This window comes from Narcine bancroftii, chromosome 8 (genome assembly GCF_036971445.1).
Source record: "Narcine bancroftii isolate sNarBan1 chromosome 8, sNarBan1.hap1, whole genome shotgun sequence".
Classification (NCBI taxonomy): Eukaryota; Metazoa; Chordata; class Chondrichthyes; order Torpediniformes; family Narcinidae; genus Narcine; species Narcine bancroftii.
In genome coordinates, this window is record NC_091476.1 from 50,200,554 (window position 1) to 50,221,270 (window position 20,717).

Below are 20,717 nucleotides of genomic sequence, written 5' to 3' on the forward strand. Positions count from 1 at the left end.
TATTTCAATTTTTTAGATGTTTATAAGCCATGCATATTATATGGAAACAATTAAATTTACCACTTTCCTTGGGTAAAGGATTGGAATTTGTTCTGGTCTGCCTATAAAAAGCAGATGAAAGAGACTTCCAGCACACCCTGAGGAAACTGCAAATCCAATTTTGCCGGTGGATCATGTGAGGTCAGCTGATTATGGCCAACTATCTCAATGTATACATTCTGCATTCTTAACTCAACTCAGAAATCTGCCCTTTTCTTTTGGAGATACAAAGGGTAAAGATTTATGGGGAGAGGAAAAAAAATATGGAGGTTCAACAGGTAGAGAACCCTCCAAGTATGCTTCCAATGGCTGAGGAAATAATCAGATATGAAGGTAAACAAGAAAGTCTGCAGACACTTGGGCCAAGAGCAACACTCGGAAGGGCTGAGTCCTTTCGAGGGATGGTGATCCAGAAAACGTTCCCCTCTAACCTTTGCAGGAAGGTCCATGAGAGTGTTTCTCGCTGTTTCCCCCTCTGTGATCCTTGCTGCTCTCATGCGATGACCCAGGAATGTGACCTACTGAGTTTATCCACAATTTGGTTTATTGCAAATAGCCATAGAATCACAGAAACAGGCCCTTCTAGTCTGTGATAAACTATTATTCTCCCTAGTCCCACTGACCTGCACCCTAACCATAGCCCTCCATACCCCACATCCATGCACCTGCCCAAATTGTTCTTAAAAAGTAAAATTGAGCCTGAATTCACCACTTCAACTGGCAGCTCATTCCATGCTCTCATGGAATGTTCCCTCTAATGTTTCCTCTAAACCTTTCACCTTTGGCCTATATCCTCTGGTTTGTATCTCACCTACCCTCAGTGGAAAAATGTTTATCTGTATTTACTGGGCAACCCGTGGGAGAGTCTTGAATGAAAGAAAATAGTTACAAGATAAAGGGGTGATCATTTAAAAGTGAGGGACAGGCCAATGTCTCCTTGCAGAGGATTCTCTGGAATTCTCTGGCGCAGAGAGTTGTGAAGGCAAGAACATTGAAGATATTTATGGAGGAGGTAATATGTTTTTGAAAGATCAGGGAATTAAGATATATGGCAAATTGGTATGGCAGAGGAGTTGAGGCCTGGGGCAGATCATTCATGATTGTATGGAATGCTGGGGCAAGATGGAGGGGTCAGGTGGGCTACACCTGCTTCTATTTCCTTATGCTTTAAGAATTGTGAAGTCATAAGGTTGTACAGCATGGAAACATGCCATTCAGCCTGTAATGCACGTCAAAAGAACCAAGTTGATCCAAACCAAAGTTTTTATTACTAAAAGACTGGAGCATATCACAAGTAGGTCGACCAGTCCAGAGTGACCTGGTCTGGCTAGGAGCAATCCTTTAAAACCTGCCAGTAGGTGTGGCTACACTCTCAGCCAATCACAGTCATCCTACACGACCATCTATACATATACACATTGGTGATAGAATCTGTACTATCACACACCCCAACTAGTTCATGTCGATGAAGTTGTCCTGAGCTATCGCGTTGCTTATTCTAAAGTATGTCCGAATGATCTTGCTCTAAGGCACAATATTAGAGGTGAATAATGAGAGATAAATGTATTGACATTGTGGTTCTAAAGTTTACATCTCAATATGTGTAAATTTCATGCCATCCTCAGAAGATATGAAATATTTTCCTACCTGAAATAAACTGGAACCTTCAGCTTGGACAATTTTCACAATGGCCACAATGGGGATCCATATAACACAGAAGATGATCATACACCAACCAAGGACTATTCCCCAAGTAGGGTACGGAATAGATGCATATGTTGGTGGAACAAACGACACAATGGACCAAATTAAAATTGCCTGAATAAAATTATAGCACAAAGCATGATCAGAAACATAATCTGCCACTTGATTAAAACAGATTGAATTGATTTAAAAAAAAATTGAAGGTTTTCTTACTGCCAGCAGGCACGGAGAAATGAAAAACCAACACAGTCTCCACCACAGCCAGAATATCCAACTTTTTTCCCCAAGCATCATCTCAATGTCCTTGATGAATCTGTTGACCCCTGTAAAGGATAAAAGCAGAACATTGCAATTCCATAGTTTATCCATTTTATAGAGTGGCCTGTCTGCTGTATATAGTTCATCTTGTTTGATGGATCAATATTAAACAGTGCACTTGAAATTTCCATCCATGAAATCCATGAAATCCTCAGGCTTGGAGATGATTCCAGGTCAGGCTTAAACATAAGATTTGAAATTTAAAACAGAGCAGAAGGTAATAGAAATGCCCAGAAGGTTAGATGGCATCCATGGATTGGATAATGGTTAATTGACTCTGGACTGTCTGTAAATACTGCCTGATATGATGAGTGATTCCAGCATTTTCTGTTTTTCCAATAATAAGCTTTTCCATCGATGTACTGAATCTGTGCTGAGAAAGAAAGAATCTGATTATTCAAGTAGGGACGGTGGTCCACCAAAAAGAGCATCTTGTCCTGTCAAACAAATTCCAAAAATGTCTTCATTAAAATGAAACAGTGTTTATTTTACTGTGCATCTGCCTTGACAGTTAGATAAATGAATAATTGACTTAAGTCACAACCAAATAAGTGTTGAGCTTAAAACCAAGTGCTAGAATTCCCAATTTCCATTGGTCTAGATAGAATCTGTGGAGGCAAATAGGTGGCCGATGGATCATGTTGACACACTGCATCAGAACTGAAAGTGTAGAGGGAAGATAACCATTTTGAAGAGGAGAAAGGAATGGGAGAATGGTTGGTGGGTGGAACCAGATGAGGTGGTGGGGCGGGGGGGGGGGGGGCAGTGTGATGGGCAGATGAATTCAGATGGGAAGGTGAAGGTAGAAACAACTGCAATGTAATTTGGATCTAGGGGTGAAGAGTGATGGACACATGTAATCAGATGGGAAGTGCAACAGAAAAGATGGGCTAAGGGAGAAGAAACCCAGGTGATAAATCCATGTGGTGGTGATGAACAAAGGGATAGAGATACTGAAGGTTATTTCAGAGATCCTTGAATGGAAAGCTTCATGTTGAGACAAGATTTGATGGAGATGGCATCCTTACAGGAGACAATAGGAGAGGGGTAGTCCAGTCAGTTGTGGGCATAAGTGACTTATTATCAATAATGGTGGATAGTTTATCTCATATGATGGAGACATAGAGATCCAGAAGAGGAGAGAGATGTCAGAAAGTGAATTGAAGGGCTGGCTGATAACATTGGCAAGGTCCTTACCAATGCAAGAACAGTGATCAACTCATTCCCTCATGGTTGTTGAAGTTGTGCTAAACATGTTTATGCAAACTTTCTCTTTGATACTTAAGAAATGGCCGCAGGAAAATTTACACCAACATTCAACAGATTAACTTAGCAAGTGTCTTGGTAAGAAGAGCAAGTTGTTCAGCTTCAATAATTATTGGCTGCAGGCACTGATGTCTCCCATGATGACATGCTTTGAAAGGTTTATTATGGAGATGATCAACTCCTATCTCAGGAAGGGTGTGGACCCACTTTAATTCATCTACCATCACAACAGGTCAATGACAAATGCCATCTTGCTAGCCCTCCACTCTGTGTATGATCACCAACAATACATCAATAGCTATGTCAGACTGTTATTCATTGACTACAGATCAAAATCTGTGACACAGAAGGTTCTGGGACTCTGTCCACTCTTCTGTAACTGGATTCTCGACTTTCTCATGTGCGGATCCCAATCAGTGCATATCAGCAACGTCACCTCCTCCATGCTGATCATCAACACTGTGGTGCTCCAAGGTTGTGTGCTTAGTTCTCTGCACTCATGACTGTGTAGCCAATTGTGGCTCAAACTCAAGCCACAAATTCACTGATGACACCACTTTGTTGGCTGAATAACTGGAAATGATGTCAGAATACAGAATGGAGATTGAGAATGTGGTTGGGTGGTGCCAGGACAATATGACTGCCAATGTCACCAATACCACAGAGCTTAATGTGGATTTTAGGAAGGAGAGACTGAGGACCACACACCTGTCTGCATTGATGGGTCAGAAGTGGAGAGGGTCAAGTTCCTGGGGGGGGGTCCATATTTCAGATGACCTCTCCTGGAGCCAGCATGTCGAGGCAACCATGAAGAAGACACATCATCAATTTTCTACGGAGTCTGTGGAGATTTGGCATGTCATCAAATACTCTGTCAAACTGTGGAATGTACACTAACTAGTTACATCCAGTCTGGTTAGATAATTCAAATGCCCTGGAATGCAGTAGGCTGCAGAAGGGTAGAAAACATAGCCAGGTTCATCACAGGCTGCCGCTACACAGGGTGCTGCCTCAAGAAGGCACCCAACATCATAAAAGACTCCAATTTCCCTGGCCACAACCTCTTCTCACTGCTACCTTAGGGCAGATGGTAGCGTAGCCTGAGGACCAACACCTCAAGGTAGTAACATTCCAGAGCTACCAGGCTCTTGAACCTCTCCCCTCGCTACACTAATGTTGGACCGCTATGATATAATAAAAGGACTTTATGCACCCCTGTCATCAGTTTTTTTCCCACTAGGATAAATGTGAATATTTATTATCTATCAAGCAAGAATTTTAGCGCATCTGTACATTATACAATGTAGATGACAATAAACTCATTATGGTTAATGAATGAAAGTCATTGACTCATATTGGCCTTCACTCAAGATGAAAGACTGTATATGTAATGTTCATTTCTATTTTTTCCCATTTTCTTCTGAGGAGCGAATGATTGGCCCAAATAGTTTTAAAAATAATAGTTGTATCATTTTGTTTCGACTCTTTCCACTCTTGCACTTACCATAGATCCAGCTTATTCCGATAAGTTCCACAACAGCTGCTACAAGAATTCCCCATCCACCACAGAACTGATCCAACATATTGATCCAAAAAATCCCAGCCTGAATAGAAATTAGGTATTAGAAAAATTCCTGGATAAGAAAACTGCAATGCACGATCCAAAATAAGTACTCTGTGTCTTGAAAAGCAAATCTTTTCTCAGCGACAAACCAACTAACCTATTGTTTTATTTGATAAAAGTGCTACCCTGTTTGCTTCCAGTTCTGCAGGACCCAATTTCTCTTTGGTTCTTTCTCTTATGATATACGGTACAAGATACTTTTTTTCCTTTATTGGTGCCTGTGCTCCACAGTTTTAAATTTGTAATCAATCAATTCACATGTGATTAAAGTGCACATTCTAGATATTATTCAAGGATATTTATATACATTATGGTTTGACCATGTAGAAATTACAACACTTCTTATAAATCGTCCCTCATATTGGGGCACCATAATATTTATGACTGCAATGGTATGCACATTAAAGTAGTCATGTTTAGTACTTGGTTGCATATCCCTTGCATGCAATGACTGCTTGACGTTTGTGCTTCATAGACATCATCAGGTGCTGAGTATCTTCTCTGGTAATCTCTGCCAGGGCTCTACTGCAGTCAACTTCAGCTCCTGTTTCAGGGGCTTGTCCCCTTAAGTTTTCTCTTCAGCATATGGAAGCATGCTCAATTGGATTTAGATCAGGTGACTTGGCCATTCAAGAGTTGTCCAGATTTAGCTTTGAAAAACTCCTTTTGTTGCTTTAGCAGCATGTTTGGAATATTTGTCTTGCTGTAGGATGAAGCACCGTCCAATGAGTTTGGAAGCACTTGCTTGAACATGAGCAGAGAAGATATTTCTATACACCTCAGAATGAATTTTGCTACTGCCATCAGCAGTTACGTCGTCAATGAAGATAAATGTGCCAGTTCCCGTATCAGTCATACATGTTCAGGCCATAACACCCTCACCATTAAGTTTCACAGGTGAGGTGGTATGCTTTGGATCTTGGGCAGTTCCTTTATGCCTCTACACTTTGATCTCGCCATCACTCTTACACACTTTAAATAATCTGACCATTTTGTTTCTGTGGTTTGACTCTTGTAATGTAGCCTGTGTATTTCTGCTTCTGAAGTCTTCTTTGGACTGCAGTCATTGACACATCCACAGCTGCCTCCTGAAGAGTGTTTCTGATCTGTTGTCAGGCATTTGGGGATTTTTCTTCATTATGGTGAGAATTTTTCTATCATCACCAGTGGAAATCTTCCTTGGCCTAACAGCCCCTTTGCAATTACTGAACACACCAGTACGCCCTTTCTTCTTAATGATTTTCCAAACAGTTGATTTTGGTTATCCTAAGGTTTGGGTGATATCTTTTACTGTTTCATTCTTGGTTTACATATCATAAAGGCTTCTTTGACTTTCCTTGGCACAACTCCGGTCCTCATGTTGAAAAATGGCAACTACAGACTCCAAAGGAGATTAAAAGCTTAGAAGCAAGCCTAGCTCTCTTATACCTGCACCAATGAAGCAATAAAACATATCTGAGTTCTCACAAACATCTGTGAAGCTGAAAGTCCCAAACATTATGGTGCCTTGAAAAGAGGGGACTATGTATAAAAAGTGCTGTAATTTCTAATGGTCAAACCAAAATATATACAAATAACCTTGAATAAAATTGGGAATGTGAACTTTAATCATATGTGAATTGTTTGATTATACATTTAAAACTGAAGGAAAAAATGGCCTTTTCCCCAAACATTATGGAGGGACCTGAATAATGAAAAAGTAGCATATGATTTGCCTGCCTCATTATTATTAACCATATCCAAACTATTTTCTCCACAATATACATCATTACAATCAAAGGTTTATTTTTCAGTTGCTGTTGAAATGAGTGAATTCTGTTCACGGTGTTAAGAATGTTTTTAACCGAGGCAGGCTCATCAGTAAGTACATTTCTAAACAGTAAGCAAATACTTACAAGGACTCCTGCTGTTTAAAATGTAAATAATTTATTGCTTTTATTTACAGTGATAACCAAGAATCTGGAAGTGGTTAAACAAGCCAACATCTCTCCGCCATATTAAAAAAATAGGAAAACAAAAAAAAAACTATTTTATAGCTGCATAACTAGCTCCAGATGTGGAAAAAAAGTAGATTAGATATTTGATCATTTGCTACTGTTTATTTAATTGCTATGTGATCAGAAGTTAAGTTCATAAATTTACACATTTGAGAATGTATTATCAACATGGTAGCATTGATTACCTTGATCTGTATCTCTAGATATTTGACCAGGTGATTTATGCTCGCACATCATTGATCATTGTCAGGTACACATCAAGCTCCACTTTCCATCCCTACCACCCCCCCCACCTCCCCCCCCCCCCCCACCTTGCCCTATCGTGGATCTGGTTTCAACCCAGACAAGATCACATTCTGTTGAGTGCTTTGCATCATATGGAGGAAGTATTGCAATAGCTGACTAATAGCAGTCAAACACTCCATATAACCATAGCCATATAACAATTGCAGAACAGAAACAGGCCAGTTCAGCCCTTCTAGTGCACACTGAACACATTCTCCCACCGTCCCAATGACCCACTCCCACCTCATACCCCTCTTGTCCATACACCTATCCAACTTTTCCTTAAATATTAAAATCGACCCTACATCTACTACATATTCTGGAAGCTCATTCCACACTCCCACTGCCCTCTTGAGTGATGAAATTCCCCTTCTTTTTTCCCCTAAACATTTCCCCCCTTCAATCTCCATCCAAGTCCTCTTGTTTGAATCTCCCCCACTCTCAATGGAAAAAGCCTATCCACATTTACTCTATCTGTCCCCCTCATAATTTTAAATACCTCTATCAAATCACCCTTCAATCTTCTACGCTCCAGGGAATAAAGTCCCAGCCTGTTTAACCTTTCCCTGTAACTCAAACCCTAAAACCCAGGGAACATTCTCCTTCGTATTATTCAGCAAACAAAACTGCACACAATATTCCAAATTTGGCCTTACCAATGCTCTACACAACTTCATCATGACATCGCAACTCCTGTACTCAATACTCTGATTTATGAAGGCCAACATACCAAAAGCTTTCTTCACCACCCTATCTACATATGACTCCACTTTTAGGGAATTATGTACCAGAATTCCTAAATCCCCTTGTTCTACTGCACTCCTCAATTGTCCATTATATAACATATGTAACCTTTGTTGATTATTTCTACTAAAATGTAGCTCCTCACACTTATCAGAATTAAACTCCATCTTTTATCCCACTCTTTCAACTGGTCTATATCCCACTGCAAGCTTTGAAAACCTTATTCACTCTCCACAACACCACCTATGTTGGTATCGTCTGCATACTTACTAATCCAATTTACCACCCTATCATCCAGATCATCAATATATATGGCAAACAACAATGAACCCAGTACCCATCCCTGAGGCACTCAACTAGCCATCAGCCTCCAAGTTGACAAACAATTTTCCACCACTACTCTCTGGCATCTCCCATCCAACCATTGTTGAATCTATTTCACTACTTCAGCATTAATACCAAGTGATTGAACCTTCCTAACTAACCTCTTTTATGAACCCTTGTCAAAGGCCTTACTAATGTCCATATAGACAATGTCCACAGCCTTCCCTTTGTCAACCTTCTTCATAACCTCCTCGAAAATTCGATAAGATTTGTTAAACAAATGCAAAAAACCACGTTTTTACCATGTAAAAAACCATGTTGACTACTCCTAATCAATCCCTGGTTATCCAAATAATTATAAATTCCATCCCTAATAACATTCTCCATTAATTAGCCCACCGCCGAAGGCAGACTCAGGCCTAAAATGACCCGGTTTATTTTTAGAGCCTTTTTTAAACAGTGGGACAATATGAGCTACCCTCCACTCCTCCAGCACCTCCCCCGTGGCTAATGACATTTTAAATATTTCTGTCAGAGCCCCCGTTATTTCTACACTAACCTCCCTCAAGATCCTAGGGAATATCTTTCCCAGACCACCTTTATTCTCTTTAAAATAGACAGAACTACCTCCTCATTAATCTGGATATTTTCCATGACCTCATTACTCACCTGACTCACTATTCCCTTCCACAGTGAATCCTGAAGAAACAAAATCATTTAAAATTTCCCCCATCTCTCCTGACTCCTCACATAGCCTACCCCTCTGATCCTCAAGGGGCCCAATTTTATCCCTCACTATTCTTATGCTTTTAATGTACCTGGAGAAATCATTGGGATTTATTTTTTTAACCTTGCCTGCCAAAGTAGCCTCATATTTCCTTTTAGCCTTTTCTAATTTCTTTCTTAAGATTTTTTCCCCACTCTTTATATTCCTCAAAAATCTCCTTTATTCCCTGCTGTCTATACCTGTTGTACTCATCCTTCTTCCTCTGAACCAAATTCCCAACATCCCTTGCAAACCAAGGCTCCCTATATTTTCTACCCTTTCCTTTAATCCTCACAGGACATCCCGACTGTACTCTCAAAAGTCCCCTTTATCTGTTCCATCCTTCCTAGAAAATAAATTCTCCCAAATCCACACCCTCTAAATCCTTTTGCATCTCCTTGAAATTAGCCTTGTTCCAATCAAGAATCTCAACCTTTGGCCTGGCCCTATCCTGGTCCACAATTAACCCAAAATAAGAGTATTATGTTGCCTAGATCCAAAGTGTTCCACAACACAAACCTCTGTCACCTGACCTATCTCATTCCCTAATAAGAGATCCAATACTGCCCCCTCTGTAGATGGTTCTTCTATGTATTGATTTAGAAAACTTTCCTGAACACATTTGACAAACTCCAATCCATCCAGCTCTTTTATAGTAAGGGCATCCCAGTCAATGTGAGGGAAGTTGAAATCTCCTACAATCACCACCTATATGCTACTCATATATGCTATCTCCTTACAAATTTGCTCCTCTAATTCCCTCTGTCCATTAAGAGTGTATAATACACTCCCATTAGTGTTTTCATACCTTTCCCATTCCTCATTTCCACTCAAATAGCCTCACTGGTTGAGTCGTCCAATCTATCCTGCCATAGCATCGCTGCAATGTTTTCTCTCACATGCAATGCGACTCCTCCACCTTTTATCCCCCCTGTTTTATCACGCTTAAAACAACAGAATCCTGGAACATTTAGCTGCCAATCATGCCTCTCCTACAATCAAGTTTCACTTGATGGCTACAATATCATATTTCCATACAATACGCATTCTCTAAACTCATCCACTTTAATCACCATGCTCCTTGCACTGAAATATATAAACTTAAATGTTTCCCACATTCACTCTTTTGATTACCATCTACTTTTATCACCCCTCTCCTTCATTAATTTTAACAATCATATTCCTCTCTCCCTTCAAATTTAGCTGTCTTTCTACCCTGATCTCCGTACTCTTATTGTGATTCCCACCCCCCTGCTAAAGTAGGTTAAACCTTCCACAATAGATTTAGCAAATCTGCCTTCCAGGATATTGGTCGTTTTCCAGTTCAGATGCAGCCCGCCCTTTTTGTAGAGGTCAGACCTTCCCCAGAAGATTACCCAATAATCTACAAATCTGAATCCCTCCCCCTACACCAACTCTTTAGCTATGCATTCATCCTCCATATTTTCTTATTCCTACCCTCTCTAGCGCATGGCACAAGCAGCATTCCCAAGTTTACCAACCTTGATATCCTGCTTTTTAACTTCTTCCCTAACTCCCTATATTCTTCCTTTAAGACCTCATCCCCATTTTCTTCTATGTTATTGGTCCCCACGTGGACCACAACCTCTGGCTGCTCATCCTCCCCCTCCAGAATGCTATCTATTCGATTTGAGACGTCCCTCGCCCTGGCATCTGGGAGGCAACATAACATCCGGGAGCCTCGATCTCATCCAGCAAACACCCTATCCATATGTCTAACCAATGAGTCCCCAATCACTATTGTTCTCCTCTTCTCCCCCCTTCCCTTCTGAGCCAGGGGACCAGCCTCTGCATCAGAGGCAGTATTAAAACAGTATACTTGGGAATGGCCACCAGTGTATTCTGCACTGACTACATCTTCCCCCTCCCTCTCCTGCCAGTCACCCAGTTACCATGTGATTTATAGGGGTGACCACCTCCCTGATATTCCTATCTGCCACTACCTCAGCTTCCCTATGGTAGCAAGTAAGCTAGCTCTTTCTCAGCCTCTGTTCACCGAAGCCTCTTGAGCCAAAGGCTCAGAGTCCCACTCCTACACTGTGCCACTCGCACACTCGATCTCCTAAGAATTAGGGGTTACGGAGAGAAGGCGGGGATGGGGTACTGAACTTTAAGATCAGCCATGATCTCAATGAATGGCGGAGCAGGCTCGAAGGGCCGAATGACCTACTCCTGCTCCTATCTTCTATGTTTCTATGATACGGCTAAAATTTGCAGTGGTACATGCATAACTGAAATGATGACTAGTGATCATCTCTAAGGCAGTAACTCACAGAAAGGTAGCATACCTGTGTTACACATGGAAGGCCAAGAAAAAAAAATAATATGCAAAAGCCTGCTGTCATATGAAGACGTTTCGATTGGAGAAGCTTGGGGAACTGATCCAGCAGTGTTGTCAAAATTGTTTCTAATGAAAGAAAGTGTTCAAAGCAACTAGTTATTAAATAATTTTCACATCCTCAGAGAAACCAAGCATAAAATGACTTGCAATTCAGTGGAAGTTCTATTCATTAATTAATCTGTTTGTGAAGTAATAGAGACATAAATTCATGCCTTTATCAGTGGTGACAAGGATGAAACTGTCTAACAGCATTTTGAAGCTGATCTCTGGTGCTGTCTGGAGTTTGTACTTCATGTCTGTATCCATATGTTTTTTTTTCCTGGGTGCTGAGGTTTCTTACCACATTCCAAAGACTGGATGGTTGCTATTTTAATTGGTAATTGTAAATTTCCCTCAGTGCAGGTGAGTGGTAGGAGATTCAGAAGAAGTACGAATAGGTATGTGTGAAAGAATAGGTTAAAGTGCGATGTAAGGGAATGTATTTAATGAAATTATATTTGAAGCCTGAATGGTTTCCTTCTATGTTATTAAGAAATTTGAGAAAGTAGATGCTCCATCGGGAACAAGTCATTAGATTCCAGTGTTCCTGGTGGAAAAAAAATACACAAAGCTTGTGGAGATATTCTATCGATCAATGTATTAAGTTTATAACTTTAATTTTTTTTTAGATTTAGACATACAGCACGGGATATCAGACCATGCCGCCCAATTTACACCGAATTAACCTACACCCTGGTACATTTCGAGCAGTGGGAGGAAAATGGAGCCCCCAGGGAAAACTCACACAGACACGAGGAGAACATACATACTCCTTTCAGACACCGCAGGATTTGATCGCTAACCACTACGCCAACTGTATTGTCCCTAATCATTTCAAACTTCACTGCTTCTAGCTTTTATCACTTTTGAAAGTGTACTAACCTATGCAGCTCCGAGGAGGGCTTTCAGTGCCGTAGATTTGCTTGGCTATTTCATTAATTAGTTCTTACACTGATTATTAATATATCAAAACTAATAACTATAAATCTGTAAATTTTGAACAGAAAGAGTTAAACTACAGTTGAATAAATCCAAAGAAAACCAGGCTGGAGTTCTGTATTTGTTCCACAGAGGAGGGAAGAAGAATGTGTAAATAAATTGAACCTTAACATTTGAGGTTTGATTGTAAGGAAAGAAACATGCAGAGTTAGCAGGATAAAGAATTTTACTCAGGGAGTAGACAAGATACAGGTAGTTAGATTGTTTGATTAAGAGGCCAAGTACAAAGGCCTCCTCCCCTTCCTTGGCATGTTTGGTCTATGGGCAATTCCAAGTGGGGCAGGGCCTCTGTCAGGTCTCTTCGAAAGTTTCCTTATGGCTGGCAAGCATATGTTTTACTCCAGGCCCTTCTGCTCAGAAATTCAGTGGTATAAGAGGCTTGAGGCATGGCATACTGCAGAAATGGTTTGCATTACCAAAGACCATTTCTGCGTGACCTTCACCAATGTGGAGCATGCAAAAGAAATGTGGTTTTTCAAGGATGGATCACGCTGGATGAGGGAGGATGGGGAAGAGAGTGAACAGGCAGGGTTAGATATCAGAAGGGTTTGGCATCTGATCAGCAAAGGGTTGGGCAGAGATATTGGACAAAGTTTGCTGAAGATTCAGATTGAATGGAGGCTGTCAGGAATCTATGGGGTGAGGATTAGTAATCAGGGAAAGAATTAAGATGGGCATAGGGGAATGGTAGCCAAGTGAGATTGATGATCATGTTTTGGGATTAGTCTGGTAGCGTGCTTTTGGTGACAGGGTGAACTGGCTTGAAGTTTATTAGAGTACATGAAGTAATCTCACATCAATCAGAGCTTTCAAAACAAGAGTACAAAAATCTCACTTCCAATCCCAAGGAATTGCTGAGTAATATTAACAACAAAATAAAACTGAAGCCATTCTGTTCTTACCTATTGTGGCAAACTGACTGTCAAGTCCTAAAGTGACGAGCATGAAGAAAAATAAAATGGACCAAAATGGTGCTGCTGGCAACTGTGCAAGAGCCTCGGGATAGGCAATGAAAGCCAGGCCAAAACCTAAGCAGTGATACAAATGAAATTCTGAAATGAATCTTCTTTGAGACATAAGCACCGTAAATACTGTCAACTTTCAAAATTTCTTGGTATAATCAACATCTGTCCCTTTTGGAAGTAGTATTGTGCTCTAATTTTATGATTCGTCTTCAAGAGTGTGTGGGCTGGGAAATGGATAATTTCCATTTAAAGTCCCCAAGCTCGTAGTAAAAACATAATTTTAAAAAATCGTTCGTACTTTGCACCAGTCACGGGCGTCATACCCTCTTTCAGGGAATGTTGCACTGTAATGCTATTTTCTCACTGCCCAAAATAGACATCTTGGATGTCACCAAATGTAGCACACATAGAAAGACCAAGATCAGCTCTGTCTTATCTCTTTCCAGTTTGGATTCCTGCACACAGTCATCAGTGAAATTAAGAGAATCTCCATTACTCTGGAAGAGAGTTGATTCTAGACCGTGGAAGTAAAATCTATATTAACTCCACCACAAATTCTAAATTCAAATTAAATCAATGATGGTCAAAGCAAAGTGTTCTGCCTAACACTTTTAATAGTTATGCTAGTTCCAGTTTTTAAATTGCCATTCCTGAATAATTAGCTCTTCTGTTGCTTTAAATGAAGCTACTTGGCGATGGCTGAAATTATTTTCAGATTGACATTGAACACGGTATCAAGAAAACTGATCACAGAAGTAAATGGTGACATTGGCTGTGGGAAAGTGCACCACTGTGCTAACAAATGGTGCCTAACCACTCTACTGTTGACATCAGCCTTATAAGTGAAGCTCAAGAATAATAATTCTTACATGTCAAATTAACCAATGTCATGCTTAGTTGAAGCACAAGATGAATGATCTTTCTGGAATTGCCTTACTTAGTCATTAGTGGATTATGGTAAATGTTGCAGACTTAACAAAGTGTAAATGCAGCACATCTATACTACATATGGATGAAAGAGTGCTTATCATTTTCAGTTTAAAACTATGAATCCAGGTTTGGCCAAAAGGGTGCAAAAGATAAATTTGTTGAGCATTTCACAGCTACCTTCTGGTTTGGAAATTGAAAATAATCATCTGATTGTGAGGTACCTGATTTTGCAACCTCTGAAACTGGTATGTTTAGTCTATGAGCCATATGTCCAAGGACAGAGAAGATGGCAAATCCAGCAAACACGCTTGTGGTACAGTTAATAATACAGATAATAATGGCATCTGTGTAACAGTTGTTATGAAATTTGTTGTAGGATGACAGCGCCGTTAAACCTCCCCACGCGACTGATAATGAGTAGAATATCTGAGTTGCTGCATCTTTCCAGACCTGACAAACAGAAGGTAGAATTAATTAACATGGATATTTTACAATCATGATAAACTTGGAGGTTGGAATAAAGCTCCATAGAGAGCTGAATAATTCCAAGTTCTTTTGGTCGAAGAGTGACCATCTTTTACTTCTTTATTCTATTTCTTCCATAGTCTTGCACACTTTGTAATTCAATGTTTTAAGTAGATGACATGATGCTTAAGTTTAAGAACCTTTGCATTTTGTTGAAAGCAGCATAAAGTTGGCCTGTTAGAATTCAAGATCAAATTACAACCATGCCCATTTAGTGCTTTATTTGGTTATTCGCAAGAAGAAGATATACTATTGACTCCATCTCAAAAGCAAATTTTAGCTTTTATATCTCTGATAGCAAGATGGGCAATATTGATTAAATGGAAAGACAGCGTTTTACCTACTCATATTTAATGGTTTCATGACATGATGCTTTTCCTAAGTTTAGAAAACAATAAGATATAATTTAAAAAATGTGATGTTTAATTTTCATAAGATTTGGGTCCCATTCACGGATTACTATCACAACTTGAAGAATTAAGGGGTTCGGGTGCTTCGTGACGCACTGTGTGGTTTCTGGATGTCGTCATTCAATATATTATTTATATGTTAACCTTGCTTAGAGGGAGAGGGGTTCATTATTGTTTTCATTAATATTTATATTTGATAATGAGTTGAATTGAAAATTGTAAACATTGATTATATTATAGAAGATAAAGTTAATATCAGAGATGTAAGAATTCCATTTTTTTATATATAAGGGAATTTTATTTATAACTTACTTTATTTTAAAAGAAAGTTTTTTTGTCTCAGGTTTTATTGTTTTTTTACTCTCCCCCTTACATGGGGGTTTCTTCTTTTCTTTGTCTTTTCAATATTATCTTTGAAATATTATGAAGAAAGTGTCAATTGTTAATTCAATACAATCTGAGATTTAATGTTTTGGTCAAGATTAAGTTAACTAATGAGTTATAACTATGTTTTTAATTTAAAATTTATCTACATTATGTATATGATGTGGGTGAGGAGTGAAATTTTAAATGCCATTCGTGCCATGTTATCAATGTTTTTGTGCAATCTGTCTCCAACAATTTTATTTACAAATTGTTTGCAAAATACTAAAATGCAGATTCCAAGAATGCAAAATAGTACATAACTATTGTCTGTCCCTTCCAATTCAATTGTGTCTCTTTCCTTCTAACTGTAATTAAAACACACATGTCTTTTCTAATATCCCATTTTTCAGATAACTCAACTTTAAGAGGGCATTGATGTTTTCAATCTTTATTCTTTAGCTGCAACGTTTTTCAATTCTGTCAATTAAAATTAGTTACAAAGATCAGTTTCCACAAGAGAACATTCTAAAAGCATATGTTTCTCAATTTAATTTTCCATTAACCAGGAAAATAAATAAAAGTGAAATAGGTTTGCCTGAGGAATATAGATTGTTGGGGCACTTACCTCAGCATCAGATAGTCTATTGATATCTGACTGTCTTCCAATATAGAATTCAATTCCTGTATAGGCTCCTTCTAGAGTAGCACCTCGGATGAGGAGTATAATGAGAACCACATAAGGAAATGTTGCAGTGAAATAAACCACCTGACCATGAAGAGTAGAAACTGTTAGGTTTTCTACATTTTGTTGAACACTTACAGTATTGTCTTAAAGTTGAATGACAAATGATTATAAAGAATGTAGTGAGGGAGACACAAGTCAATTTGAAGAATAATAATTACATGAAAGACAGTATTGTTACTGAATTTAAAAGACTTTAAAGTTAAAAAAGTTCTATCATTAATAATTAAATGACAGAGGCAAGATTTGAGAGGTATAAATTCACAAGTGGCCAGTTTGTAAAATTCCACCATTTACTTTCTGCAAATGGAACCATTGCTTTACCTGCCCTATTATTTTCAAATACTTCTTGGATTTGATTATAATTGTTCCTTAAAATTGTTAAAATTATCGCAGAACTATAAATTGGGTAATTAAGAGAGAAAGGATTCTTTGATGGGAATGTAAATTTCAATGCAGTACAGACAAACTCCTCTCCTGTCATAGAAAAGGGTTGATTTAAAGAGGGGATCTTACTCCAGGTATCCAAGATTTTAAACAGCCAAATATTAATTTTTGAAAATGATGAATTTTTCCATTCATTTTTTTTCTCTAAAATGCCAGTGCTCCTTATTTGTTTTCTGTACCCGATTTGATTCCAATTCTGCTGTCTTTTTTTTAGTTACAAAACTAGAATAGTTTTAAGTGAAGAGTCCAAAAGATAGGTTTAATCACCAGGGTAGTTAGAGCATTGGAGAATAAATTCCTATTTTATTCACAGAGGAATAATCTTCAAATTTCACTGTGGCTGGCAGTGTTCATGGATAATCGATTTACATCACCTTGGAGGTAAACCAGTCCCCTTCACAAATTATTTATAAATTGTATTTGTACCAGAATTTGAAATTTTATCATCACTAATTATTTTACCTTTCCTGAAGATTTGATTCCTTTAGATAGTGCTGCCCCAACTATCAGCCAGGCCAGAAGCAGACAGAGGGCTAAGTACCACACTATCTGCCCCGTCTCATCCATTGAACTTGAGCGGTGTAAAGCCATTTTACTAAACAAAGTGAAAACAAAAACATCTCAAATAAGGAATTTGTATGAGAAGACTCTCTGGATCCTATGTGATGTCATGTGTGCATTCTGACAATAAATCTGAAAATCTGTTAATTGCACACATTTAGCACGTTTAACCCAATACATGGGCCAATATGGTAAAAGCTGCCTTGTAGTTCTTGTATTTTATGCACCGTGTGATTGATTTGTATTGTAAACTTGTTTGAGAATCATGAACGTCTTTGTTTATGTTAATAATTTTGGGCATTTGTGTGTATAATGTGTCAGCATATGGACTACAAGAATATTTGTCTGGGTAACCCTGAGACCACTTCAATAGTCACTGTCTATGTCATTATTAATATTTAATCTCCAATGTGGGTTTGGAGAAATCTGGTTTTAACAGTGGGGCCTGGACTAGCTATGTAAAGTGTTCATTAATAACTTTTTATTGAGGAATCAGTATTGATTGTTGTTGAACTTTAATTGCAGCGCCCGAAGACTGCAGCGCTATTCATTTTCTGGTACACGTGAAACACAAAGCTCATGGGTTATTATTGGAAAACAGGGAGTCAAGTGATATCATCATGGGGCACTTACTGAAGCAAGAAAAGAATTCCTGAAAACAGGGACAATTTGTCAGAAGAACATGAAGGGGTAGAAGAAGAAGATGACTTTCATTTCTTCAGGAATATATGCAACTGTCTTTCTAAGACAGTGACAGATCTGACACTTCCTGCAGGCATTGTTCCAGTCATTAATCTGTGCCTAGATGGCCTCATTTTTTAAAAAGATCTGAGATTGTTATCATTTTGATTTTTAGTGGCAATTGCTGATCTAAATAATTTTTAATGGTTGACAGTCCATTATTGCATGAGCGCTATTATCTGCTTAATAAAAGAAATTGGGTAAATATGTCATACAACATGGACACTGATGCAACCAAAATGCTCCACCCACACTAGACCCATCTGCCTGCATTAAGCCCATATCCCTCTAAACCCAATCTATCCATTGTCTGTCCATTTTTTAAATCTTAAACTGCAAGAGAACCACCTCCTCTGGCAACCAATTCCATACACCTCAGTTTCCTGTTAATTCTCTCCCCTTCAGCTTAAACCTATGTCATCTGGTTACCAATTTCACCCCCTCTGGACAAAAGACTCTCTGCATTCATCTGATCTATTCCTCTCCTGAGTTTGTCTTGAGGAATGTTGAATTAACCATCATCTTGTTGGATGGCAGAACAGGCTCAAGGATAGAATGGCTTGCTCTTCTTCCTGCTCAGTATGGTCTTGGTTTCCTTTCCCTTGATAACATTCCATGAGTCATTCAGTCTTCTCAGTTATGTCAGGGATTCCTAAAGATTCAGGAAATGATTGATTGCAGTCATCATATCCTGGGCTCCAGGTGCTTTCAACAATCATATGGGACAAGGTTTGCAGAAATTTCAGTTGTTATCAACAACCAATACAAAATCCTCCTGTTCAATGTTAAGTATCTAGAAATGTTCATTATCTGATGATAATTATCCTAGTTCAACTTCAAAAAGATTGGATCTTGGAACCAAGTTGATGCCGACTATGCTTGTTTCCTTATTTCAACTCGAGCTCTTGCTTATGCCTTTGATAAGTTTCCACATGGAAGTTTGGTAAGGAAGGTTCAGGTACTAGGTATTAATGTTGAGATAGTCAGATGGGTTCAACGGTGGCTAGAAGGTAGATGTCAGAGAATCATGTTGGATACCTGTCTGTCAGGATGGAGACCGGTGATGAGCGGAGTCCCTTGTTGTTTGCCATTTACATTAATGATTTGGATGATGGAGTGGTATATTTGGTTAGTAAATATGTGGGCAATACAAAAATAGGGGGAATTCTCGAAAGTGAAGATGGTTTTCAGAGACTGAAGAGGGATTTGGACTGTTTAGAAGAGTGGGCTGAAAGGTGGCAGATGGAGTTTAATATCGATAAGTGTGAAGTGCTTCACTTTGGGAAGAATAATCACAACAGGACAAAATGCAGTGAAGGGGAGGGGGGTCATTGAGGAATGCAGAGGAACAGAGATATTTTGGAATAATGGTTCAATATTCTGTGATAGTGGAATCTTATGTGGATAGAGTGGTAAAGATGGCTTATGGTATGCTGGCCTTTATAAATCAAAGCATAGAATATAGCAGCTGGGAGGAGATACTGAGACTGTTCAAGGCATTGGTGAGGCCAAATTTAGAATACTGTGTGCAATTCTGGTCCCCACACTATAGGAAGGATATCAATAAGGTAGAGAGGGTGCAGAGAAGATTTACAAAAATGTTGCCTGGAATACAAAAAAAGATTGAGTTGACTGGAGTGTAGAAGGTTGAGGGGGGGATTTGATAGAGGTATTTAAAATTTTGAAGGGGATAGATAGAGTAGATGTGAATAGGCTCTTCCCCTTGAGGGTAAGTGAGATTGGAATGAGGGGTCAGGGGGAAAAAGTTTAGAAGTAACATGAGAGGAAGATTCTTCACTCAGAGAGTGATGGCTGAGTGGAATGACCTTCCGGAAGAGGTGATTGCAGCAAGGTCAATTTTTTCATTTAAGGAAAAGTTGGACACATGCATTGATGTGAGGGGATTGTAGGGTTATGGGAAGGGTGCAGGTAAGTGGGACTAGAGGAGATTACTTAAATTGGTAAGGACTAGAGGGGCCAAGATGGCCTGTTTCCATACTGTAATTGTTATATGGTTACAATAAGAATTTATGACAGGAGCTATTTAGCTATTAGGAACTTATTGGATCATACCAGAGAACTCCTCAAGATATGATCCTATGGTTTTAATTAATTAGGGAATGTTGTTCTCCTGTGAAGGGCTTGTGATTTTCTTGCCATACCAGCAATGTCAACTTCCACAATCCCAACATAAGTATTCCATGTAATTAGCAGGGTGGGGGTGGGGGGTGGGGAGGATGAATAGGGAGGAGGGTATAAATAAAGTGTGAAAGAGTGCAAGTTGAGTAAGTGGGCAAGGATACAGCAGATACTGTATAACTTAGAAAAAGGTCAAGTTATTTACCACGGTGCTCACATCATAAAGCAATTTATTTTTTAAAGCAATAAGACATTTGTATAGGTGATTAGGAGAACAAATGTTATGTTGGCCTTGGGTACTGGAGTGAAAGTATCTTTCTGCAATTATATTGGATCTTGCTGAGAATGCACTAAAAGAACTTGGCACAGTTTTGGTCTGTTTATTTATAATAAAATGCTCATGTGTCATTCAAGGCATTTACTA

General features: G+C 39.0%; 1 protein-coding gene and 1 long non-coding RNA gene across 2 annotated transcripts in view; one reads left to right on the top strand and one right to left on the bottom strand.

The window, feature by feature from the left end:
* LOC138740677 (uncharacterized) overlaps positions 1–20,350 on the top strand; it is a 29,514-nt gene extending 9,164 nt beyond the window's left edge. Inside the window, exons 2-3 of the long non-coding RNA XR_011343111.1 lie at positions 14,739–14,826; positions 17,939–20,350. This is a non-coding gene — a long non-coding RNA (uncharacterized lncRNA). The remainder of the gene's footprint in view (positions 1–14,738; positions 14,827–17,938) is intronic.
* The window catches only part of LOC138740676 (sodium- and chloride-dependent neutral and basic amino acid transporter B(0+)-like), a 50,146-nt gene that overhangs the window by 7,130 nt on the left and 22,299 nt on the right, over positions 1–20,717 (bottom strand). The window contains exons 6-13 of the mRNA XM_069893665.1: positions 17,315–17,447; positions 16,289–16,429; positions 14,584–14,812; positions 13,370–13,495; positions 11,377–11,495; positions 4,832–4,931; positions 1,957–2,066; positions 1,687–1,857 (exon numbers count right to left, since the gene is read on the bottom strand). Coding sequence (XP_069749766.1) covers positions 1,687–1,857; positions 1,957–2,066; positions 4,832–4,931; positions 11,377–11,495; positions 13,370–13,495; positions 14,584–14,812; positions 16,289–16,429; positions 17,315–17,447 — 1,129 coding nt within the window. The remainder of the gene's footprint in view (positions 1–1,686; positions 1,858–1,956; positions 2,067–4,831; positions 4,932–11,376; positions 11,496–13,369; positions 13,496–14,583; positions 14,813–16,288; positions 16,430–17,314; positions 17,448–20,717) is intronic.